Source organism: Sminthopsis crassicaudata, chromosome 2 (assembly GCF_048593235.1).
Source record: "Sminthopsis crassicaudata isolate SCR6 chromosome 2, ASM4859323v1, whole genome shotgun sequence".
Taxonomy (NCBI): domain Eukaryota; kingdom Metazoa; phylum Chordata; class Mammalia; order Dasyuromorphia; family Dasyuridae; genus Sminthopsis; species Sminthopsis crassicaudata.
In genome coordinates this window covers 206,049,964-206,077,818 of record NC_133618.1, presented here as the reverse complement: position 1 = coordinate 206,077,818, position 27,855 = coordinate 206,049,964, and the positions used below count along the sequence as shown (strand labels likewise).

Below are 27,855 nucleotides of genomic sequence, written 5' to 3'. Positions count from 1 at the left end.
GTAGGCTGTTATTTACTAGCATACCCCTTCCTAGCTGACATTCTAGGCTTGAGAATACTACCCCAACAGGAACAATAGGGAACTGTTCACAGATAGACTTTATTATTGGATTATTAATAGAAGGCTGATCAAGCTGTTAGAATAGGAGCTGAATGATTAGGAAAACCAGGTATAAACAAAGTCACCATACATCTTTGATTTGATCCTTGACTACCTCTGAAATGAGAGAAGCAAAATTCAATGACTCGTGTGCTGAGTTAGAAATTAACCAATGATCTAGCCCTGAAGTCAGAAGAATATCTTTTAAAAAAGGCAAAATCAATAATCATCAGGAAATCACTAGCAATTCATTTAGAATACAGACACCAGGTCTCTCCCGCTTCCTGACCTCCTCTTTCTCCTTCTCTCATATCTAGGCCTAAAGACAGTTTGTTCTATGAGCTGCTTATCCTCTGTGGTCCCATTATTTAAAATGTCCTTGCATTCTGATTAGGAGTGATACTCTCCTAGTTTCCTGTTCTGAAGTGTCTAGTAGGATTTCAGTACTAGGCTAAGCAATGGCTTTTTCATGTACCCCCAGGGCAGCTTCATTTCAGTGGTGGGTTAAATGACTGCTACAATTTGTAAAATAATTGGAACAGGAACAAAGCAACTCGTGGATATTCTAGGGATTTGTTCTCCATGTTCTTTGTTCTTCCTTGGCCTTCAGCTGGCCAGGCAGACAATTCATAGTTTAGTACTCATTGCTCACAGCTCATAGTGAGCTTATTCGGTGGTAGTACTTACAAAGTTTTCCTAGAGAAGGTTACTGACAAGGCTTCATGCTGTGGGAGAAAGACTCACAAGATTTGGTATCAATAAGATCTGTGCTACAAATCCCAGGTCTGTTGCTCGCCACATGACTGACCTCGGTTCTCTTATTGAAAAAAATAAAAGGGGAAGGTTGGATTGATACTCTCAAAGGACCTTTCTATCTTGAAATTGATTATCCTATAAATCACTGACCAAAAAAAAAATTTGGGGGGGCACTAAATGGACTTTCATTCATTCATCTTTTTGTTCTCATTATCAATGGAAGTTGTAGTGAAGATCATTGAAGCAATATTTGTAAGGCAACTAGCACACAGTTTAAGTGCTATATAAATGTTATCTTTTCTTGTTAATATAATTATTATTAGTGGTTCTAACAGCAAGAGGATAAGAAAATTGCTATCTGATTGAATGCCTGAAATAAATTCAATTAACAACAACATAATTTCCTAAATAAAATGGAGATGACTACAACATAATTAATTCTACCAATTTTTTTTTTTTTTTGAACCCAGACCAGGGGGGAAAAAAACCTAAGAGATTAAAGTCAAGAAAATTAAAAATGAGGAATATGGTGAGAACAGATGGGCAAACAAAGGTGGTACATCTGTTTATTTAGGGATGTATTGCCAACCAGAAATGGAAAAAAGCAATCAAAGAAAGAGGCCCTGTTTGTGGGCCTGATGCCTTCTCAATGGTTCCCCTAATCCCATTTATGATGACTGTAATAATCCTGGCAAGTTTCACTAAAAATGGTAAATGCTCTAAGGATTTAGTAAGACAACTTAAAAAACCCAACTCCTGTGCTTTCTTCCTATGATGCTGATCTTAGCTAAGTCATTTATTACTGACCAGACTTAATTTTGCTCATTTAGCTAAGTCATTTACTACTGACCAGACTTATTGTGCTCATTAGGGGATTCAGGAAAGTTTAATTAACAATTGCAGAATGCTTGGTATTATCACTTCCTGTGACCTTAAGCATCATCTTGCAGCATTTTGTTGATAGGTCCCCTACATCAGGTCCCCAAACATCATTCATCTCATTTCATATGTTACTGTTTTTGGAATAGGAGAAACACAGCTGACCTGAGTTATATACTAAGTGATTTAGTGAAATCCCTTTTAGTCATCTGACTCTAAACAAACAAAAACCTTACAATCTTCAAAGACATCTATATATTTGTCCAGGCTTGGGATTTCATCAGTACAGGGGACTACCTGACATGGAAACCACCTCAACTAATGTATGCCAGCAACTCAACTGTAACTTATAGTTTTAGAGAGTTACCCTGGGGCACAAGAGATTATTATTAGTTAAATGACTTGGCCACTATTGCATAGCTACGTATTATGTCAGAGGCTGGACCTCTGCCCATGTACTCCTCGCTCCAGGACTTGCCCTGTACTCAATATGCAATGCTGTTTCTCTATAAGTAAACACCCAATCTTATCTTCTTTTTTTAGGGGGTGGCTGTGGAATGTCATAGGAATTATATCAATACGGTCATTTTTAATGTGGAATATGGTAAATAGGTGGATGAATAATAAAAGAGTTTAACTCAATGCAATAAACACTCATTTGAATATATACATCTTCAAAACATAGCTGTCATTTCTATAGTATTTCAAAGATTAACAAAGCATTTTTCTCATAACAATCCTGTGAAGCAGTCTAAGGATACACAGTGGACAAATGAAACAGGAGATTTGGTCCTATAACCACTCCTTCTCCCACTTCTGATACTTCCCTCCGAAGCAACACCCAGTCTGGATTCTGGAAGGCTAGACCAGCAGGGGCAAGCTGGGGTTATGACTAAAAAACCAAAAGAACTTCAAATATGGACCCAGAAATATGATGCATATCTGCTGGAGCCCAGGTACCAGTCTAGCTAATTTTGGAGAGAGATTTATCATCAGAAGACTGGCCACAATTAACAAATTTTATGTGATAATCCTAATTCATAAAAACTTACTTAGGCAAGGGTGGTAGAAAGAGCGCTGTATTTGGATTCAGGGTATATGGGTTCAAATGCTGGCTCAGTAGCTCCCAATCTCTGGGATTATGGGTGCCTCAGTTCCTTGAAACTCAGTTTCCTCATCTACAAAGTGAAAGGGGTGACCCTCCAAGTCCTACTGTGCACTGCTATCTGCTTTTGCAACAGAAGCACCCACACAGATGAATTCGCCCCTTCTAGAAGTAAGCAAGTAAGAAATCCAGGTGAGGAAGAGCAACAGGAACAAATTTTATAGCATGTATCCTCATGGTGCCTTAGACACAATAACTTCAACGCCATCTCTGTATAACAAACATGTCCGGAGTTGATTTCACACAACACAAAAAGCATGAATTGACTAGAATAGTGTTTTGTTCAAGTCCCAATGGTGGACACAACGTAATGTGCCAAAATCTTTGTGCTTTACTCTGGTGGGCTAGGTTTTACTTCCAGCAGAAATTCCAGATATAATTCACTTGCTTAAAAGGTTTGCAACGTGCTTTATAAATATTATCTCATTCAAAATTTATTGATGACTGTGGGAAACAGAGGCTATTATTACCTCATTTTGGAGATGAGGAAATGAGTTAAAAACAGAGGTTATGGGGCAGCTACGTGGCACACTGGATAGAGCACTGCTCTATAGTGAGGAAGACCTGAATTCAAATCCAACCTTAAGACCTATTGCTGTGTGACCCAGAGCAAGGCACTTAATTACAATTGTCTTGAAAATTAAAAACTAAACCAAAACAAAAAACTCCCCCCAAACACAAAATCCTACCCCCAACAAACAACAAGGACCACAAAAACCCAGAAGTTAAATGATTGGCCCATGATCACAAAGCTAGTAAATATCTGAGGTTGGATTTGAATTTTGAATTTTCCTGACTCTATGTTCAGCACTGTGACACCGAGCTGTACCCGAATCCACTTTGTTCCTTTTTGAGCTGATCCAGCAGGACATAAAATTGGGAAAGAGGCTTAGACAATGATGGAAATTAGATTTGGGAATTATTTGCAGATTCTAATTAGCCAGCCTCTGCTAATTTCCCCCTTTATAATAGTTGAGCTGACTGCTGGTTGAATTTCTGTATGATCCATAGAGGAGAAAAAACTAAATGAGATTTTAAGGAATTACAAGCAATCTCATTTTTCTTTCAAATCAGAAATAGTCCATTCCTTTTCCCCCCAAAGGAGCATTTTGCCCAATTGTATGTAAAAGGATGTGAATTTAAGAGTGGTCATAGTTAGGTTGCTTTTCCACTGGACTCAGGAAACTTTGTTTAAATTGTGGCTTTACTATTAAGTGGGCAAATCACTTTAAATCTGCTTCCCTTTGTGGGAAGTCAGGCTGAACTAAAGGATCTCTAAAGTTATTTAAAAATTTATTATGATAGATAAATATACCAGAATTAGAATCAGGAAAAACTGGACTGGAAGTCTGATTATGATATTATTAGCTGTGTGGTATCTAGCAACTCAATGAACTTTTCTTAACCTCAGCTCTGCATCTTTAAAAAAGGTAATTTTAAGACCTGTGTCAGCTACCTCAACTATTGTGAAGCTCTAATGGGATGATATATATATATATATATATATATATATATATATATATACATATATATATATATATATATATATATATATATGGCTTTGTGGAGCTGAAAGTTTTATTTTAATTATGTTTTCTATGAAACAGGAATCTAGTTATATCTTATGTCATAAATGGACAGCCAAGAGGTTGGAAGGGTGGGGAAAAGATGGGGGCAGAGGACTGAATGGGAAGGGGAATTTGTATAAGTTAAATAAGTAGTCAAAGAGATTGGTCAGGCTCTATCTTAAATGCTGAATTTTATTTCCCTCTCCTTCAAAGAATTATCTCAAAATCTCTCAATTCCTTGCATAGTTTCAGGAATTGCACTTTCAGGTAAATTGCACTCGCTTCCTATCACCCATACTGTTTTTGGATTTTCCTCCATCATTCCTTCTTTCCCCAGGAAATAAATTGATCCCTGAAAAATCTTATTATCTATGACACTGAATCTGCTTGGACCTCATATCTCATCATATTCTCTTGGCCTTTTGATTAGAGAGTAAGACCATGGATTTCAGGGTCTCTGAAGTTTTTTTTCTCATCTACCACACTGCTTTAGGACTACTTTGGGTTGGGTATCTTTCCTCTTCCTTTTTGTACACAGTATTTTCACCTTTTTTTTGGGGGGGGGGTTTATTCTTTGCTTGTTTTTTCCCCTTATCTAATTTTTCTTGTGCAGCACGATGCATATAGAAATGTATAGAACAACTGCACAGGTTTAACCTATATCATATTGTTTGCTGTCTTGGGGATGGGGGAAGGAGGAAGAGAGGGGAAAAAATTGTGGAACAAAGTTTGCAAAGGTGAATGTTGAAAACTATCTTTGCATGTATTTGGAAAAATAAAATACTATAAAAAATAGTATTTCTTGATTCCAGGGCTAGTACTTTCATCTACTATACCACTTAGCTGCCCTCCCTGTCCCATCTAGCTGTAATCCATATTTATCTATAACATGTAAAATGTTAAGTTATTGCTAGAAGCAGCTAGGTCCTATAATGGATAGAGTGTGGAACTTGGAGTCTCAAAGAACTGAATTCTATTGTAGACTCATGTAACACCTGTGTGCCTGTTTTCTCAGTAATATTTGTAAAACATCTGTTTATGTAAACCTTAAAGTGATACATAATTGTGACCTATTTTTATTATTATTTTACATAATTAATAATTTTCATAAAATGAAAGAAACTACATACTACATACATGGGACCAAATCTAATAAGAAGTTTTCCACTTCAATCAATCAGGCACATTTATAGGCTCAATGGGAGGAGCTTAAAAGTTTTACCAAACATTTAACTCATTCTTTTTCTTTTTATTCCTTTCCCCTCCTGCAGCTTCTAGGCTATGAAGGTAATCCTGAAGCATACTAGAAATTCCACAGGGCAGATGAAAATGTACTTTGCATATGTGCACTTTGGCTTTACTATCTTGACAACAAGATTTATTGTCCCATGAGGATATTATTGACTTCAGCTTTGCCTCAGTAAATTCTTTCCTTTCAGGTCAATTAATCTTGACATTAAAATCAATGAAAATCAATATCCACTTAATATTTATAGCCTGAAAGGAAAAAAAAAATCATGTATACTAGTATCAACAAAGTCATCCAGTCTAATTTTTTGAAAGCAGTTCATTGAATCTCATTAGCAAGGCAATCTAAAGAAACAGCTTAAGTAATAATAATAATATAATAATGACTATCAGTTCTTATACAGCATTTTGTTCTGCAGTGCACTTTACAAATGTTAAGTCACTGGATCTTACCAACAACCCTTAGAAGGAACACTGGGAAATGAGTGTAAACTGTTTGCATTTTTGTTTTTCTTCCCAGGTTATTTTTTCCTTCTGAATCCAAATCTTCCTGTGCAACAAGAAATTCGGTTCTGCACACATATACTGTATCTAGGCTATACTATAACATATACTATAACATATTTAACATGTATGGGACTGTCTGGCATCTAGGGGAGAGGGTAGAGGGAAGGAAGGGAAAATTCGGAACAGAAGTGAGTGCAAGGGATAATGTAAAAAATTATCTATGCATAGATACTGTCAAAAAAAAAAAGTTAGAAACCAAATGACTTGCTCAGGATCATATAGCTACTAATTATGTAAGGTTTTTGAACTCAGATCTTCCTAATTCCAAGTCCAGTGCTCTCTTGCTTGGGGATAAGCTAGGTGATATAATAAAATGAATGCTAGGCCTAGAGTTGGGAAGACCCAAGTTTGAGTTTGGTTTCAAATATGTAGGAGCTGTGTGATCTTGTGCAAATCACTCAACCTTTTCCAGCTTCAATTTTCTTATCTATGAAGTATATATATATATATATATATATATATATATATATCCTAGAGTGATTGAGAAGATAAATTCAGTTAATATTTGCAAAATACTTTAGAAATATTAAAGTACAATATAAAGTTAGTGATTTATTTTTCTACTTAACTGTTCATTCATTTGTTCATTTATCAATCTATTAAAAAAAAAAAGAATTATTATTATCCCCATCCTTATAAATGAGAAAAGTGAAACACAGGGAAATAAAGCACTCGTCTAGCTAGTAAGTGCATGACAACATTCCAACTCAGGTTTTCCTGATTCCAGGTATATCCACTGTGGCACTTGTCTCTATAAGTCTGCTTTTAATTAGTCATCTGAATAAACTATAATCTGGTCATTACAGAGGTTGAAAAGCCATAGCAATTGAAGTACTGCTTATCACAAGAGGAACATTGAGGTAGCAAGGTGAAGCTTGGATGAGGGGCTGAATCTGAATCAGAAAGACTTCAAATTTTAAAATAGCTGTGTGACTCTGGGCAAGTCATTTAACCAGTCTCAGTCTCAGTTTCCACATTTATAACATGGTGGATAATAACAGTACCTACCTTACAGAATTGTTGTGAGGATGAAATGAGGTAATATTTGTAAAGTATTTTGAAAAATTTAAAGACTAAATTATATAAAAGCTAACTGTCATCATCATCATCATCATCAAGCATGTAGTATTCTCAGAACCAAGAATGAATCAGGCAACTTAAACATTAAAAATAAGTTATAGTTAATATTCAATCATAGAAGGTAGAAATACAGAGAGGAAAGAAACCAGGATTTTGAGTCAAATGACCTTGACTTGAGTTTTTTAATCTATAAATTACTATGTAATTTTGGGAAAGTCATGTAGTTTCTCTGAGGTTCAGTTTCGTCAACCAAAAAATAGCAAATCTAGGCATCTAGCCAAAGAGTGGCTGGGAGAGGTATTAAAGCCTCTAAATTCCAACATACCATAACTGAATGAAAGTCAGCTGGACAGATTTGCCTAATAAAAATTTAAGTTTTTTGAGTCTTAATTAACTCGGACTTTGAGTCAAAAGACTCAGAAGCCCTGGTTTACCAGCTTCATTCCATTACACAAATAACTTTACCTTTCAGGTGTGGAGGCAGTTTGACCAGTAGGAAGACCTGCTACTTACTGACTAAATTATCTCTCCAGCTCATTTTCTGCTTTAATATTGTGATTCCAAATGCCCAGAGTTCTGCATAATCCTGCCCTTTCCATAATTAGCCTCTGTAACTTTCTTCTTAAAAAATGGACTCTGGATTACAGTAGACTTCTTATTTAAGAGAATAAGCTTTAATATAATATCTGTCACAAGTGTCAGCATGAAAATGAGAGTTGGTAAAAATAAAGGACTTAAAAAATATTAATAAATGACTCAAAGCTGCCTCATGAAATTCTGAGGAATGGAAGAACATTTAAATATCCAAGCCTAACACATTTTCCTCTCTGAAATCAAAGACCTGTTAGTTACCAGAAGCTCAGAGGTTCCTAACACATCCAGCGTGAGGGACTGCATCCTGGAGTAGTGAACGCCCAGCTCTCGATGAATCCCAGAACACTCAATGCACGTCAGAATGCCCAGATTTGTTGACAGCCAAGTTGGATCTGCAAAATAAAACGTACGAGGTTAACTATGTGATATAAGTAAGGAAAGAGTATAAGTGCCTTGTGGGCAAGGATCATGCTTACCTATTCCCTATTCAGGTGATCTATTATGTAATTATTAAGCCTAGTGCACTCCAATTTGTTTCAATCCCCTTTAAGATCTAAATCTATAAGTCATGATCCTGTGAATACAGAGGGCTTTCATTCACCTGAATTTACAAATCAACAACAAGCTACACTTATACAACTCTACATTTTTTATGGGACTTAACTATTTATAAAACATTTCCATATATAATATCTCACTTGAGTCATGTGATATTCTTTTAAAAAATCTGCAGTTAGGGTAGGTGGCATTCTCTTTATTTTCCTTCAGAAGTAAATATTAAAACATCAGACTCAAAATCTTCTTAAGGTTTTAATACAGAAATATATACAGATATGTACATAAATACACACACATACATATATATATACATATCAGACATTCTTTTTCTCCTCTGCATCATATTTATGAGAAAGTATATCACAGTTAGAAATTGGCAAATGGGAATGAAGTAAAGTCAATTAGATAATATATGCAAAATACTTTTCAAATTTTAAGTTGATATATAAACATCAATTATCACCAATTTTGATCATTATTAGCATAATAATCATTGTCTCAGCTACCTGAAGAGCTTATTTCCAGTTTTTTAAAGGTTTGTGATTCTTTGAATATATTCAAAGAGCTTTACAGAATTATTATAAGCATAAAGCAATAGATTGTTAGGATTGCAAAAATAGAATAAAAATGACAAGAGCCTTGAACATGCTTTAAAAAGTATACAACTATATGACGTACAGGCAACTTTTCAGGAATGTATCTTCTTTATAAAAAAAGGCATACTTGTACGTGGGGTAGGGGAAGAAAGTGTCCAAAAACAACTACTCTTTCCAAATGATCTAGTTTTGGCAAATAGTAAATACCTTCCCCACTTATGAACCCTAATAAACAAGGACACACCAAAGCAAACAAAATATCAATCCATGATGGATTTACTAAACTTCTGCTAGGTGCCAGGCAAGTAAAGGACTGAAAGTTAGAGGAAAAAGATTCAAAACTCAATCCAAACATCTCAAATTACCTCAGGGTCCTCACCTTAAAATGAAGGGATTAACCTCTGAGATCTCTTCTAAATCTCTAATTCCTTGACAACAGAGACTTTGGGAATAGGATTCTGGAGTTTGCTAATGATTCCCTCATTAATGTAAAATTGTAAAGTCATACCTAAAGGACTTGAAGGGACCTGAAAAAAGCTATCAAATCCAACCCCCTACTTTTAAAGATGAGGATAATTAAATCTGGACAGATAGATGATATTTTCTGAAGGGTCATACAACTAGGTAGTAGTAAAAAGTAGAGCCAGATTCACATTCATATCTCTTACTTCAAATCCCTTTTGATTTCCTTAGATTAACCTATTGGAAAATTTCCTTAAAAAAAAAAAAAAAAAATCTATCTCTATATAAGTATGTACACACACACACACACACACACATACACACACACACACATATAGATATTAATGCATTTTTCTTTTTGAAAAAAATTCTGAAGTTAGCACAAAAAAACCTCTTTGGTATTTCTATAGTAAAACATATAATAAGGATTGTATATGAAATGTTGACCCTATATAGATTTTTTAAAAATTATGTGTGTGTATATATATATTTAGTAACTTACTCTCAAAGCTGTTCTGTTTGTGCATCCCATCCTTCTGACCTTCCTTCTATTCTTTTCTGTACATTTTTTGAAAACTATCAAGGGCCACTAATTTTTTTTTTTTGAGGAAGAGACACATATCTATAATATTACTTTTGTTCCACCCAAGCCCTAAATCCGCCCCCCAGAAAAAAAATCTTTTAACAAATAAGCAGAGTCAAGCAAAACAAATATAATATGGCATAACAGGAAGAGCACCAGTCTGAGTCAGAGAATCTAAGTTCCAATATTAACTCTGCTAATTATGAAATAATAATACTTAACATTTATATAGCACTTTCTATATGCTAGGCATTGTGTTAAGCACTTTACAATTATTATCTTATTCAATCCTTACAACAATACTGGAAGTGGATGCATCTATGAATTAAAGGTCCATCCAGCTCTGACATTCTATCACAAGGGACTGCTCAAATTCACATTCTATGATTCCCATGCTGTGTGTATCTGTATTTTGGCTGAGAAAATATCTCCCATCCTACTCTGGTAAAAGCAAAAGTAAGTGGTCTACATGAAGCTCATGAGTTATTTTTGTATAATAGAGATATTCTATCCATATAAAAATTGAGTCACTAAACTAAAAGGAAATTTCTTTTTACTTTTAGTATTTTATTTCCCCCAATTAGATATTAAAACAATTTTCAGCATTTTAAAAATTGAGTTCCAAATTATTCCCCTCTCCCCACCTCTCTCACTGAGAAGGCAAACAATTTGATATGTTATACTTGTGTAGTCATGCAAAACATATTTCCTTATTAGCATGGTGTAAAATAAAACATAGACCAAAATTAAAACCCAAGAAAAATAAAGAAAGTAGAAAAAGTATGCTTTGATCTTAAAATGAAAATTAAAGACAACTACAAAATAAGTACTTACCTGGTGCTCCACAGTCACAACAGACATCATTTCCAGTCATCCTCTGGATCTCTGATATTATCTCCTTTGTCAGCTCCTGGACAATGTTATTTTCTCCAGTGTTGTCATCACCTTTAAATGCATTATTTAAAGCTTCTTCCTTGCTATTCTGTAGCACAGACATCCATCTAAAGACGATGATAAAGGCTACATGTATTACAAGAACAATTTATAATTCCCTCCACAACCTGACCACAGCCCCAGATAACTTACATTTGACACTCCTGTTCATCTTCTGCTTGGAAATGGTACGTTCTATCATCTGTGCAAAAGAGATTTCATATATTGAACAGCCAAATACTGCATCCATGGGTAATTACAAAAGAAAACAGTCTATAATTAACCTTGAGATAATTTTAGTTCTCTACAGGAAAATTAATGATTTGTATAACATCATATTTTTTTATATCCTTCAAATTTCTACCCCAGTCTAGTAATAATTGCACTTTTATAATGTAAATGAACCAACCCGCAGTGTTCTACTCAAGTGTATAGATGCTGCTTCCAAAGAATCAAGCTATACACAAAGGACAATCTTCACCGAAAATGAGCTTATACTATGCCATTATCATAAGTAAGGAAGGAAGAGGGAAAGAAAGAGGAAAGGAAGGAGGGAAAGAGAGGGAGAGAGAGACAGAAAGAAGGAGAGGATGAGAGTAAAAGAGAGACAGAGAGACATAGAGGAGAGTGAAAGAGAAAAGATAAATTTGTGTGTGTGTGAGACAAAAGGAGGCAGAGGAGACAGAAAGAGTGGGGAGACAAAACAAAGAGAGAGTCAGAGAAAAAGAGAGGGGACAGAAAGGGGAGGAGGAAAGACAGAAAGAATTACAGAGACATAGAGACAGGGAGAGGCAGAGATATTGCCAAATCCTAAAAGTAGAGGAAGTGAAATAGTTGAATGCAGGATGGTATGGGGGAGTTCTAGAGGCTGTCAGCAACTAGAGAAAATTGGCACCATTTGTACAATGGGATTTTACATGGCTCAAATTATTTGCCCAAATATTATCTTACTTTATGCTTACATATGCTCCTGGTAAGATAAGGGAGGTAGTATTTTCCTATTCACAGATAAGGTCACTGAGTCACGAAGAAGTGACAAAAATGATGCGGCACACCCCACATTATAAAGCTAGGTTATGTGGGAGCCACGTCTGGGATTCAGGTGTCCTGACTTCCTAAGTTTTCCAATTTACTTCCAATCCTGGAGATTCCTGAAATTACACCCCCCCCCCTTCTATATCTCCATTACATATTTTAAGTAATTAAGTATATAAATGAGATACAGTATCAATTAAGGAAAATCTGGATTTAAGTCCTGCCTGTCACATTATGACATTTGACCTATTGAACACATAACCCACAAACCATCTAAAATAAGGTAAAAAAAGTCCAGCTTTCTTGCATGAATTGTCTTCCCCTACGAAACTGTAAGCTCCCTTGGGCAAGGACTATCTTTTTTTGCACTTGTAGCCCCAGTGCTTAGCAGAGTATCTGCTAAGAACTTAATAAATGCTTATTGATCGATCAATTGAGCAGAACTGACAGTGGAGTATTCTTCACCAGGAAGTTTCTATACTAATGAATTGAAAGTTCTGGGCCAAAAAAGTTTTAAAAAAATAATAAAAGGATAAAAATGTTGTATGATTAAGGCATATTTGTAGTTCAAACTCAGCAATAACGAACCATATTTTTCTGGCCTAAATTTCTGAATTTTTATAAATGCTTTAAATTCTTTCCAGGTCTGTGAGCCCCTCAGTTATTGAAGTATGCCTACATGACACTACTATGTATCAAGACAAATTAAACTGACAAACACTTCTGTATACTCAATCTTATTGGAAGACTAGACCGTATCTTGGGAATCTAAATTAGAAACCATCCATCCTGAGCTGAGAAATTTTCATTTCAAATTAAGCTTTCCCTTGTTTGAAGGGGAAAATTCACTATGGGAGGAGAAAGATTTTTCCTTCTCTATGCCTTGCAAGATACATTACTATGCAGAAAAGGACTCAGTACAACTATAAGGAATATTACTACATAAATGATCTTAAAGAAGAAGGGGAAAGATTAGGGAAAAAAAAAATCTCCAAAGATGTGATGGGGTCTTGAAATTGTTTCCTCAGGATAAAAAAAAAAAAAGCAGTTTTACTTTTTTATAAATCCATAAACTTTATAACTTATGTCATGTGCAAAAAACGTCTATATGGCAGGAACTCCAAATGCAACCTCAATTAATGATCAAATATTTCCTATGCATACTACATAAAAATGAGGACAACCTTTGTATGATACATGAAAATAAGGATAATCAAAATTAGACAGTCAACCAAGAGCTGATAGCTAGGAGGGACCTACATAGAAAGTCTGGTCCAGCTTTGATGCTAACTAGCTATGTGAACTTCGCCAAGTCATTTTCCTTTCCTGTGTTTTGGTTTCCTCATATATAAAATAAAGAAGTTGAATTAGGCGAGCTTTAAGTTCCTTTCTAATTCTCTAAGTTAACAGGATCAAAACTTTTAGAGAAGTAAGAAAAACATTGAGTAGAGGAATGAAGGGATACAAGATGGAGATACAAAAGAAACTTCTAAATTGAAATTTGGATCCCATCTTAAAATCTTGAGGCAGAGAAGAGCTCTTGAGAAAATAAGTTTTATAATCCTTTTCACATTCCAGAGAGCTTCTTATATTTCTGCCTGTCTCCATCGTTTTATCTGGTCCAGAACAGTAAAGTTTTTGTGGAAGTCAGAGAGAAAGAAAGTCAGGAAGAAAGAGAGAAAGGAAAAGAAAAATTTATAGTGAAATATGAAAAATCCCATTCAAAATGAGAGAAATTGAGAACAAATTAAAAAAAATACAATCCAAGAAAAATAAGATTATGAAAAGAAAGTCAACCAACTAAAAAGGAAACCAAGAGTTTTAGGGAAAAATGAATCTTTGAAAATTAGAATTAGGCAAGGGGAAATCACTGAATACGAGACCAAGAAATAATAAAAACAACATAAAGAACGAAAAAATAGAAGAGAATATAAGGCCATCACATAAGAAAAACAGATTTGGAGAACAGATCAAGAAGAGAAAACATAAGGATAATTGGACTAACTGAACATTATGACCAAAAAAAAAAAAAAAAAAAAAAAAAAGAATCTTGATATAATAATACAAGAAATAATAAAAGAAAATCTTCCTGAAGTATTAGAACAAGAGGGGAAAATAGAACTAGAAAAACAACAAACAAACAAAACAAACTACTGATCATCACCTGCAAAAGATTCTACAAGAAAAGTCTATAAGAATACCACTGCTAAATTTCAAAATCTCTAGATCAAAGAGAAAATTGACAAGCAACCAAAATCAAAACAAAAAAACAAATCCAACCAAAACAACACAAACACAAACAACTCCCCATTCAAATACACTGGAGCCACAATTAGAATCATAAAAGACTTATCAGAGGCTATAATAAAAGATCACAGGTCTTGGAATAATAAAATCAAGCACCACAAGAAATAGGGTTGAAGATAATTATATCCTGCAAAATTAAGTATAATCCGAATGGAAAAAATAAATATTCAGAGAAACTATTAGATTTCAGGATTTTGTTGTAACACAATAAAACAACAAAATAACAGCAAAAAACTTAAAACTCAGTAAAAAATTTGACATGCTAGATAGTAAACATCAAAGACTAATTTCAAGGGATTCAATAAGGACAAACTGCTTATGTTTTATATGTGTAAATGTAAACCACATGTCTAAGATTGTTATTAGTAATTGGATAGTTCAAAAGAAAATCTGGGGTAGAGCTGAGTAAAATGTGATAGAGGAAAAAATAATTACATTATTATTAGAGTAATTACGTTATATGTATGAATGTGAGAATGAGGTACGGGAATAAGAACTGACAGAAAAATTAGATAGGGAGGAGGCTGGTAGTTCTGAAAACCTACTCGCACTGGGAATGAGCTTAGAAACAAATATAGGTAGAAGCATATAAAACTTTCCAACATGTATAAAGAAATAAAAGGGGGAGAAAATACACTAAAGTAGGTTTACAGAAGATTGTGTAGATTAAGTGCAAGAGGAAAGATGTGTAGATTAATGGGAATGGAATAAAGAGGGAAAGGGTGTAAGAAGAAGATGGGGGGGGGGATCCTTGGAAGGGAAGAAGTTAAGTAATATCAAAGCTACTGGGTAGAGTAGCTACTGGGTGGGTGAAGGGGAGGTAGATACAGGAAACAAGAGACATACACAAAAACAATAACACAGATCAGGAATAGAATTTATTAGAAAAAAAAAGTAGGAGTAGTAATAATTGATCTCAAAGTCAAGGTTAAAAAAGATTAATCAAAAGAGAGAAATCTATATTATATGTCAGCCATATTAATATTGTTTTAGGTAGTATACGATTGGAAGATTGCTGTGATATAGGAAATGATAGTGGATTCAGAAACTCTTGAACCTAAGAAGGATGATGTCATTTACTTTCAGAGAAACAGGACAAATAAATCAAGTACAATCTCACAAAGATGTATATGAATGTGTATGATTATAATTACCTTTGTATATATAAGTGTGTATGGATGTATGTGTGCAAGAATATACATGTAGCCGCCTGAGGGAAACAGGGAGGGAAAAAGGGGGAAAAATAAAGTTAAAAATGTACAGAAGAGAACAAAAGAAAACCTATAAGGAAGCAAAGAAAAGATGGACAGTTCTGAATACAATGTGTTCTATTATTATATATGCTTTCTTGAAATGGAAATTTGTTATATATTTTGAATCCTCTTATGTTATTAAAAATTGCTGTTCACATGATAATTTTTTCTATTTTGTATTCAAAGTTTAAATGAATAAATACATTTTTTAAAATGAGACACCAAGATTGATTAAAGGAACTGAAAATATTTAACTTGGAAAGGAAATCTTCAAGTATTTTCATGTCTGTGTAAGAGAGATAAGCCTGTCTTTTCACCCCCCAAAAAGAACTAGGAGCAGAAAGTGGAAATTGGAGAGAGATGGTTTTAGGTTTGAAGTAATGAAAATTAATAATAATAATAATGTTGACGTACTTCCTATAAATCCATCTATTAATGAGACCATGCACCACTAAAATACTATACTTCTACCATTTACCCACCTTCAGGGATAAGTACATGTTGATTGAAAAACCAGGAGTTGGTGGGCTATATTGTCTGTAGTTATTTACAAATCTGAATCAAATACTTTTCATAACATCACAGATTGTTACTACAGGTTATAGGAACAATGAGTCTTGTGGCTATTTTAATTAAGTGCCAACAACACAGCTGAAATTTAGGTCCTGATTAAATAGCAACCACCTAAATTGCATAGGGAGAATTGATAATGTTGGAGTATATAGGTGACAAGTGGATAGAGTGCCAGGCTGGGAGTCAAGAAAACTCATTTCCCTGTGTTCAAATGAAGCCTCTCATATTAGTTAACCTGTCTGCCTCTGTTTCCTCATCTTTAAAATGAGCTGGAAAAGGAAATTGCAAACTACTCCATTATATTTGCTGAGAAAATTCCATATGGGTTCACAAAGAGTTGAACATGACTAAACAACTAGAAATTGCTATGTTGCCCAAAACAAGGGAACCCTTGAAGCTAATATCAAAAAAAGCTCCCCTCCCAACAACTTCCAATTCTCCCCATCCCCCAGGGATCTCGGAAAAAACTTACGTGATATGAGGTCAAAACACTTTTTCTCCTCTGGGTTTGTTTTCACTTGGCAGGTTAAGAGATTGAGCTTCGCAGGAGGACGGTTAGCCTAAGACAAGACAAAGGAAAACACAAAATAGCATTTTTTAATAGCAGACATGCCCTATTATTTTTAGTTTGCTAAATAATCCTTAGAATAAATTAGATTACAAAAACCATTAATAAATGTTTAATAAAACATCTATTACATACATGGCATCAAGCAAGCAATAGGAAGATACAAAGTTAGGACATGATCCTAGGTCTCAAGGATCTGTTAAGTCTAGAAGGCACAAGATAATAAGTATGTTGAGTCTTTTTCTGTGGATTCTTGTCATCTAAGATCTTCCATTCAAGGCAAAGAGTGCATATTTTTTTTTCTATGTGATTTAAATAGATATGACCATAACTACATTTTTAACAGCAGTAAGTATAATCAGTATATCTATTCCAGTTCAGCAGATGCAGCCATACCTGGCTGAGTCTGAAATGTTTTGCAGCTCAATTTTAGAGTCATTAAATCTAAATACTTACTAATGAAATAGAATAGCCACTGACTGACACAGACCTTCAACTCTCTTTTCTGGCTAAATTAAAAATGCATTTATAAATGTAAACACACTACCAACTCCCAGCAGGGAAAGAAAGCTGAAGAGTACGCTTTGCAATAATTATTGCCTTCAGACAGCACAAATGGCAGATAAGTAATTTTCTCTTCTTCTTGAAGTGATGACAGATAACAGATCCATACTTCTAGAGACTAAAAAAGCTTTCAAGAGGTGTCTTTTAAAGCAAAGCACCTCTGTCACTGAAGTTTCAACAAAACACCCTATATTCACACATCTACTCACACACGTTAGCTACAGGATTTAAAAAGAAGAAAAAAGAAAAGCATCAAAAATAGCTATTTTCTTCCCTTTTCATGAAACATCATAATTAGTCCACCAGAATGGAAAATAGGAGAAGGATTTACTTTTATTTAGGAAAAAAAAATGTTTTAAAACAGTAAAACTAAGATTTCTTCTAGTGAAACATATTATTCTGCCCTTCAGCCATTTCCTAGTTGTTGTTGTTGTTTTTTTTTTTTTTAAGAAAAAGCTAAAGTAAATAATTTTCAAATTTTGCCAAGTTTAAATAGATTACAACCTTTGGCCACCATATTCCATGAAAGAAAATAAGAAAATCTTATGAAGATTTATCTTACATCTCAAGATGTTCAGATATATTGGTAAATTCAACATTACCAATATATCTGAACATCTTGAGATGTAAGATCTTCTCCTCCCACATACAAGTACATCACTATTTCCCATAAAATGATTCAGGAGTATCTCACCCAGATCCTGTTTTATAAACTCTCCAGGGTCAGTGGTAAGAACTTCTGGTGTTGAGTTGTCTCAGCTGATATCAACATTTTTTTTTTTTTTTTTTAATCTCTAAGACAGGTTCCTATAAGATAATAGGATTTCAAGCTTGAAGGCCTTTACAATATATCTAGTCCAACTCCCATTTTACAGATGAGGAACCTGATATTCTTCCTTCACAGGGAAGTAAAGTAATTTGCCAGAGATAATTTATATCTAAGTCTTCTTTTTGAAAAATGTTCTGTAAAGTGCCTAACGGTATTCTTTGTACCTTCAAGTATTATTTGAAATGTCACAATGAAGATCTTTGAACTCAAATAAATTCAGACCAGATTCATACTTTTTTTCTATAAGACAATATTCACACAAAATTTTACAGTGAAGTAACCTTATCCTACATCACCATATTACTTTATCATTGTGTATTATACCTGTGAAAACTGTCAATTTCCTATTCCCTATTAGGTTGTAAGAGGCTATATGCTTATGAGATATATTAGACTGCACAATTCTTGCTGGTATTTGCTAATCCTAGAGGTATATACCTCATTCACATGTGTACTCCCTCCTACGGTACAGAACACAACTCATATGTACCTCACATCCTGTATGATTTGAGTTAATATCATCCCATAAATCTTCAGCTGATGATTCATTTAACATGTTGGGAGCTGCCTACTGCTAGGGTATCAGCACACTGCTCAGGCTTCCTATCTGTTCTTATTCCTTGCTCACCTCTCATGATCAATTAACTATCTTCTGATCAAACTCTCCTAGATATTGTATTCTAAGGAAATTCTTCATGCAAACCATCTTTGGTAAATCTGCATTTTTATACTTTGGAAAATTCAGTGTTTCATAAATTGTTGCTACAGATCATTAGGAGAATGGTACTGTTAAAAAAAGATGGGCTTTTAGTCTTGGAGAACATATGGTCACTCATAAAATATAATCTAATAGTACACACATTGGGAATAGTAATATGGGAATGAATAGTGGTAGCTTGCTAAACATGGATAAATTATTGGTAGTTGGGAAAAAATGTATTGATTACATCTGCAACAATGGGTCACTGTACTGATAGTCACAAAGATGTTTATCAAATATTTACATTTAAAAATAATTTATTTTAAATTTTTAAAATTCAATTTTAGTTCAAAATTTTAAATAAAATATAAACATTTTAAATAAAATATTTCAATTAATCTCCAGCTCCAACTAATAAACTATATTCCTTCATTTTCTGGTTCACAAAACAACTTTTCAGTTTCTAGAAAAAAGTCTCATTAAATTAAACATTTATGTTAAAGGGAAAACATTTTAAAAACACTTCTGGATATAATTCCAAACCAAACAGATCTGTTAATCTTAGTCCTAATTGGATTCCCTATCCTATTTAAGTATCCTATCTAGCTATTTCTAAGTGATAAAACTAGTCATATAGAACTAAGATTGAAATTACAAAGAAGGAAACGTTCATTGATCCAGCAAGAATCATATTTAAAAAGAATACAATGTCAATGAGTTTTTTTCCTGACAATTTTAAGAAAAAATAAAATGCCTCCTTATTGTTACTAATATCATGAAAAAGGCCAGGAATTACCATTGTAATCTATACCTTCACAACCTACTTCTAAATTTCTGAAAATAAAGCTCAAATTTCTTTTCACAATCTTCCTGAACCTACCACTAACCCACTTCTGGAAAACTAACAACAGGGAATAATAAGAGTTATCTGACCCAAGGGCAAAGTCATATGGTAACTATAAAGGAGGCCAAGGATCACTTCTTGCCAGCATGGAGAAAACAAAATTATTAGCCTTAGCCAAGAGGGAAACCCAAATTTGAGCTTTAATATATAATGGTAGATATCATTATCCCTCATCTAGTTGGGAGGAGGTGATGAAAACCAATTATTTAAGTCTAAGTTACTTGCCAACTTCCAAGAGAGAACTCCCAACATCACAAATATAGTTTCTGATTCCTTCTCTTAAGGAACTGATTTGCAGCTGTGTACCAGATCCTACTCCTAGGTATCTATTTAGACAGCTGTACTGGAAAACAGTCCTTTTTCCTGATTGCAAATTAACTCACGAAGGAAACATTAAATATGTAATACACATGTACATCGAAGAGAAAAAACACAAGCCCTCAAAGACACTTTTCCTCAGCACTGGCTGACTTGAGTCACCACCTGTAATGTCTGACTACATAAAATAGCAAGTGGAGGTGGGAGGTGAGTTTCTGACTGCCAGCAAGTGTAGAATGTTGAGGAAGACAGCACTTTCCAAGGTGGAAGAAAAGGAACTCAGTGACTGTCAGGGGCATTGTCAGATTGTCCTCTTCATTTCTCCTGGCAAAGAAGGAGTCAGACAGATTTTATAACAAAAAACTCACAATCTGCTTTCTCATCTTTGGCATGCCATAGCTGCCTCAATCTGTTCAATCCAGAAGCTGCTAGAGGCACAGCCAGAGCTCCCTACCAAACCTACTGAAGGGCAACATGTTCACAGAGTAGGGGAATCCCTAGAGAGCATTTCCTCTCCAAAGACAAAGCACTAATTAAATATGCAACTTGTATGACAAGCTGAGTTCTCGGCTTCCTAGTGATTTTGGTTACATTTTGTGAGAAGCTAGAAACTGGGGCATCCCATCAAATTTTAATGGAATCCAAACCATCTTCTGATGGGAAACCCAAACAAAGGACAGTGATGTCTAAAAAACTCACGTACTTAAAAAAAAGAGAATAATCAGATATTCACATAATTCAGAGCCTTGTTTTTACTTGTGTTGTGAAAGAATAATCATTTATTAGCTTAAACTAAGATCCAGAAACTTGATTATTCCCTTCATAAGTATATGAAAATGTTGAATGAGCAAGAATCAATACTCCCCAAATAAGTATGAAATTAAATCATGTTGTTATTCTGATAGACTCTGAAGAATTCAGTCAGCTTTAGTTCAAATAAACAGATACGATAAGATACAAATTCATTCTTTCAATGTATACACAAATACATACTTACACAGTGACATTCTGTCTATGGTACAAAACAACATAAAATTCCTGCTTCTCTCCTAACTTCACAACTGCCTATAGGATTTAATAACAGAATTAGCTACAGAAACAAAATGATTTTGTAATCTCTAGAACTATTCTAAAGTGAAATGGGCTGCTTCTGAAGACAGTGGGCTATCCTTCAATAAAGCCCCTGAATAAAAGGCTTGGAGCACTATTTGTTAGGTATGCTATAGAGAGGATTCTTGTTCAGATAGAAGTTGGGCTACATGGTCTTTGAGGTCATTTCTTTGATAGTGATGTGTGAAAACTGGAGTTTCAGCTTCAGGTAGTAAGTCAAAAAAGGTAACACAAAGATGTAATGTGGATTGGGAACAGTTTATTTGGGATACCTAAGTTGGTAATAATTCTGTTCATAGTACTCTTCTCCTATAGTTCAGACAACTAAAGAAAATTCTTCCCTGCCCCAAAGAGAGCATTTTGCTACAGAACAACCAGAGGAAAAATTATGAAAAAAATGAACAAAATCTGAGAACAAAATAGAGGTTTCTCATGTTGAGAAAATTATCATAGCCCAGAAACTTGTCAGGAAGAGGGGCGATGGATAGTTCTCTCACTATTTGTGTAAGTAGTAGACTGCAAAGCAAGGAATGATCATCTCGGGTCCTTCAGGATAATTTGGCCCCCTCTGGTAATTCTCAAAATCCCTCAGTTAAGAACAAAATACATTCAACTTGGGACTACCACCAGTTTCTAACCAGAATCCTCTATAGGTGATCTCAACTCAATGAATGGGTTCCCTCAGAAAATCATCTTGAAATATAACCCTGAGAAAGTTCTGGCTTATTGACTAATGAACCCTGTTATGGATGCCATTACTAGGCTTCTTCTGCAAGTCAACATGAAATACTACATGAAAATCGATCTACTGGACAACATGTTTCCCTTTCACCAGAAAAGGGAACTACAGTTCGTCATATCATCATACACTAAAAATGGGAACAAAACCAAAACCCAATGAACCTTTTCAACAATGAAGTCCTTTTTTTTCCTTTTCTTTCTTTCTTTCTTTCTTTCTTTTTTTTTTTTTTGGGGGGGGGGGTTGCTTGTACCTGTGCCTTCACTGGTTTAGGGAACTCTCATTTAGGACACTCATTCTATCAAGGCAGAGTTATAGCTATTCTGAGGCATCAAGGTGGCACAGTGGATAAGATGCTGGGTTTGGAGTCAGGAAGAATGAAGATCAAACAAATCTGGCTTCACTCACTTATTAGCTATATGACTTTGGGCAAATAACGTAAAAATAATTTACCTCAGTTTTTTCATCTACAAAATGGGAATGATCGCACTTACCTCACAGGGTTCTTGTAAAAATTAAATAAAATAGTATAAAATACTTACTTAGTACAGAATCTGCTCTATACTAGGTATTATATAAATATTAGGTTTTATAATTGTTGTTATTATTACTATTCTACACAGAGCTATCTGGAACACTGAATAGTTAAGTGACTTGTCAAGAGTTATATAGCTATGGAGAATCATTCTGCCCTTCAGTTTTATAACATTAAAATTTTTTTTACATATTTCAGCCTCATAAAAAGTATAAATAAATGCTAATATGCGAAAGCATGAAATTTTTTTTTTTTGGGGGGGAAGTACTTACAGTACCATGGGATATTGTTAGAAAACCATTTTTAACTGAGCATTTCCTTTTTTGCCATACTTTTCTGATCCTGTTTTAAAAAGAACACAAAAAACTAGTGTCAGGTTTATGCAAATAGTGTAAAAAAAAAAAAATCACAAAAATTCAATTTTTGCAAAATTCTTGACTCACCCATCACTTTTCTTGTAGAGATTACCATTTCTTTCAGTTCCATGTTCTTTATTTCCCTGAGGTTGGTGTAAACTATAGGTTGTACTTTGCCGAATTTGCGAATCCTAAAGAATTGTGAGGAAATCATAAATTAATAGGTAATTATTACCAAAAGAAACTTCAGAAACCATGTATTGTAATCCCTTCAATGATTTTAGTTCTTGCCCAAGCCCAATTAATTATTTTTAATTAGACTTTAAACAAATGCTTTTCCCTTTTACTCCATGATACACCAATTCAAACCAAAGATATACTTTTATTTTATATTTTTTATTAGTAAAAGGAAATAGAAGCTTATTCTGAGACATAAAAGAACCTATAAGAACTGCTCAACACAATAGGGGATGTGGGATAACAAGCAAAACTTCCTGGCCAAGTACTGATCTCAATGTCATAAGATGTCAAAGAATATAGCTTACTAAGGCTTGTCTTAGGTCCCTGAAGATAAAATTTCATTTGATTTCCTGTCATAATTTTTTTTCTCATCCCTGCCCTATTATGAATAAAACAGCCCTCAAAATCAACAGGACTGAATGTAAGTTTATTTTTGATGAGTGAACAAATGCATTCTAATAATATTGAAGTTCTATCCACTGGGTAAGTGGACAATCTGGATGAGGAATTTCATTTTAAACTAGAAATTAAAATCAGTTTCATGTTTCATTTAAGTTTAGACTAAGTTTAGAACAGCTGCTTTGGGGAGTGGGATAGGGAATCTGGGAGGAATACAATGTAGCTTTGATGCAGGACTGGCTCAGATGAAAGAACATGACATAAATTTAGTGTCCACCGTCAGCATAATTATGTGATTTTTTTCCCCCCAAGTTTCAGCACTGCTGATGATTCAGTATCAAGTATGTAATAGGGATAAATGTGCACCTTCCTCCATAATCTCACTACCATTGACAATATTTTAGTTATCTAGTGCAGGAGCTTTTAACCTTTTTAGTATGGGTTGTGGACCTCTTTGGCTGTCTGGTGATGCTCAAGTAATCCCTTCTCTACATAATATTTTTAAATGCATAAAATGAAATTTGCTGAATTACAAAAGAAGCCAATTATATTGAAATATAGTTATAAAAAGATTTTCAAAAGCATGTCAGAGTCCAAGGATTTCTGTGAATAGCCAATAAAGAATCATACTACAACAAATAAGAGCTTGACTTTAGCTTTACTATAGGTAAAAACTATAAAAATACTTGTATACATAAAGAATAAAAGCATGGCTAGACAAATGATCATGTAAGAGGAAAAACCCTTCAAGTTTTACTAGATTGCAATATCATTATGAATGAACATCATAAACCAGCCATAAGAAAACTGAAAGAAAAAAAGACCTGAAATATAAGTGAAGAGTTCTTTATGGGTTAGCATTCAATTCACTTTTTCAAATTAACACAAAACATATTGAGTGTATAAATAACTGAGGGTATTTAGTAGAAAAGTGAATAGAGCAGGTTAGTTATAGAAGTTGAGTTCTGGAGGTGAATAATGAAAATGAAAATACAAACTAGAAGAAAGGAGAGCAAAGGATATTCCAAGGAGGATGAATTAAATAAGTAATGCACAAAGAAATAGAAATAAGCTGTTGTTAGTAAAATGAAATGTAGATGGAGCCACTGAAGGAAGAGATAAAGAATTAGATAGGATAGTATAAATAAGCAAGTTGACACAGGGTCCTGGATGACAGGTTTGGATTTAATCCAAAGACACTAAGGAATCATTGTATGTTTTGAAACAGGCAAGTATGTAATAAATATGCTGGCTGGTGTGTAGAGATCAGACTGAAGTGGAGAGAGATGCATCTGAAAAATAGAGAAGGGGACACCACAAAGCTTAAAGAAGATTGTGTTGAAATAATTGACAGAACTTTAAATTCTATAGAGTTCTCCTTTCTCATATTTTTTGCTCCCCCTTGTCCTATTTCTGATTGTTCCATACCAAAAACTCAAATCAATGGCTTTCTCACTCACTACTTCTGATAAATGAAACTGAAGAAATCATTAAATTCTGATGACTAAGGATATTACAAATTTATATCATCTGCTCTCATCCGGGCCTGCTCGGCAGCAGGGCTAACATTTTGTCCCTCCCAAACTGATTGCATCTCCCATTCCCCAAGCAGCTGTTCTAAACCATATACCTTCTCAAGCCTTTACCTCATCCCTCTGCTGAAAAGCCTGCATCATACTTCACCAGAAACACTTGAGGCTAGTCCTGAAAGCTCTATCTTCTCCCCTCCCCCAGATCTCACATCATTCAGAAATATTCCTCCACTAGGAATCTCCTCTTTCTCACTGTCTCAGTGAAGAGGCTTTTGTCCTTACCAAAGCCAGTTAATCCCTCTAGATCAATCCCCTTGATCTCATCCCCTCTCACTAGCTAACAAGTTGTCCTCCTGCACACCAGGATCTCCTCTTCACAACTTTTTCCAATTCACCTCCTCTTCACTCATCCAAACTGGGTACAGACTCTTGCTGTCACTCCTACACTGTTCCAAGAGCTCTGGGTTAGTGTTCCGGATTTTCCTAAAGCACAGGTCTGACCTGCATCACACCCAGCCCTCTGGCATTAAGGCACTTAATAACTTGGTCCATTTCTGCCTTACCAGAATTCTTATACTTTGCTCTTCTCTATCATTCTGTGATCCAGCTCCACTGGCCTAGTGTAACTTGCTGCTCTTTTCACAGACTCTCCATCTCTCCACGCTTTTACAGAAGCTGTTCTCCTTTCCATTTCTCTTTTCATCTCCCACTATTAGGCTACTTTGCATTCATTCATTTGGATTCATTCTTCAGGAGGCCTTTCCTAATCCCAAAGATGCTAATAATGTCTCCTTTTAGATTGTTTTTCATTTATTCTGTACCTAGGTACCTATTTATTTACATACTGTCCCCTCTTTCTCCCCATTAGAATGTAATTGTCCAGAAGATAAGGACTATTTTTGCCTTTCATTGTCTCCCTTGCCTCTGGGACATAATAAGCACTAAAAACATGCTTGTTGATTAGATTGACAAACGGCTTGGATGGAGAGAAGGCAAAAGAGAAAGAAAAGTGACCAACTGATGCAGTCAGTTTGTCAGAAGGGTAGTAGTACTGATGAAGACAACCTATATTTTTAATTTCAAGGGTTTTCTTTTTAGATTAGCACTTCAATGCAAATCTTCCCATACTCTGTAAATCATACCCTTAGAAAATTGTTTTGGGAGCTAGTCATATGGATGCATAACCAGTCTGCATCAATTAGAGGCAAAATTAGAACTTAGATCTACTAGATACAAGGCCAGCTCTCTATCCATTATACATTATATGCTTCTTATTAGCTTCTATTTCTATACCACTTCTAAGTTTACAGAACATGTTTCACATGCCAACCCTGTCACGTGGGTAGTAAAAATATTACTGCCTCATTATACTGAAAGAAATGATAATTAAATAAGCAATTGTCGATATTAGAGAGATGCAGGACTTTTCCCTTCCTATATTCTATAATGAGATTGGATTTAACATTCTCAATCTTGTTCAGATCCCATCCAACTGGGGAAGCTCATAGTATTCTATTCAGGCTTGGTGGGTGGGTGTTGATTCTTTGAATATATTGTTTGAAGTTGGAGGTGGTCTGAGAGTAATAGTGACAAAATCAAAACAAAGCTTAAAGAGATACAAAGGTCCCCATTCCCTCATTAGAATAGATCCATTTCTCATCACAATATTAATTATCAACCAATCAGAATTGACTGAAGTATATTAGGAACATTCACTTTTCCAAGGACATATAAGTGGAAAGAGGCCAACATGATTCTTCTTGGTTTACAAGAAACGGCCAAATGACCATTCTTTTGTTGACTTTTTGCTAGTCATAATAAAATGATTAATTATCCAGAAGTTATTTGTTACAATACTAATGAGGAACCACTGTAACTCAAAGAACTAAATAATTTGACAAAAGTCATACAGCTATTAACTTGTTGGAGAGAGCAGCACACAAAAGGAAAATTTGGAAGACATAACTGACCAAGATAGATAGAAATAAGATAAGCCCAAGTATTGACACATTAAGGCTGAGAGATATTATACACAGGTATGCAAATAAAGGTTTTTAGTTGTACCTGGATATAAAGGACAAATGGACATTGAATATTCCTCTAAAAAAGCATTTTTAAAAATATCCCTTCATTCTATACATATGAGATCCTATAACCTTCTGGATATTGTTCAATCTCAGCAAGAGAGCCCACTGTACTGAATCTACAAAACATGTGAATACCACTATATAGGAAGAGCACAAATAAAACTCTTTTTTCACCTCTGAATGTGAATTATGCTTAAGTAATAACTGTCCTAGACATAAAGTCAGTGAACTTATCACTTGATGACACAGCCTGAACAAGGAGAATTAACGTAGAAAGAACATTCTCCATTTCTAAGGAAAATGGGTCTATTAATCATATTTCTGATGAAAAGGACAAATCTACTTTGTCAAGAAATGGGCTTGGTCCCTGGTTCTCTGGTACTCACCATATCTGAAATTGGAAATTAAGACAAGTCCTATCAAGTACCAATAAGAATAAATGCATTGGAAGGGTTGTGGAAAAATGATGTTCACCTAAATGAATCCTAAGAATGCCTAAGAATAACATGTCAAAAGAATAAATCAGCTCTAAGAAGTGAGTCTACTGATTTAATTTAAAAAAAAAAAAAACAAAACAAAACAAAACCACAAAAATAAGTGGTAATATCACATGGCTCATACTGCTAAATGTGTATATGCTAAAGACATTAACTGGTACTACTTATAGACCTTCTGAATAGGTCTAAAAAATTCATTCATCTCAGTATAGAGATCTCTA

At 34.5% G+C, this 27,855-nt stretch overlaps 1 protein-coding gene across 2 annotated transcripts in view; it reads right to left on the bottom strand.

Annotated features, from left to right (window-relative positions):
• ASAP2 (ArfGAP with SH3 domain, ankyrin repeat and PH domain 2) overlaps positions 1-27,855 on the bottom strand; it is a 261,971-nt gene that overhangs the window by 62,743 nt on the left and 171,373 nt on the right. For both annotated transcript variants that reach the window (XM_074288099.1, XM_074288098.1), the window contains exons 10-15: positions 22,967-23,070; positions 22,796-22,865; positions 16,729-16,816; positions 11,242-11,290; positions 10,990-11,156; positions 8,215-8,348 (exon numbers count right to left, since the gene is read on the bottom strand). In XM_074288099.1, coding sequence (XP_074144200.1) covers positions 8,215-8,348; positions 10,990-11,156; positions 11,242-11,290; positions 16,729-16,816; positions 22,796-22,865; positions 22,967-23,070 — 612 coding nt within the window. The remainder of the gene's footprint in view (positions 1-8,214; positions 8,349-10,989; positions 11,157-11,241; positions 11,291-16,728; positions 16,817-22,795; positions 22,866-22,966; positions 23,071-27,855) is intronic.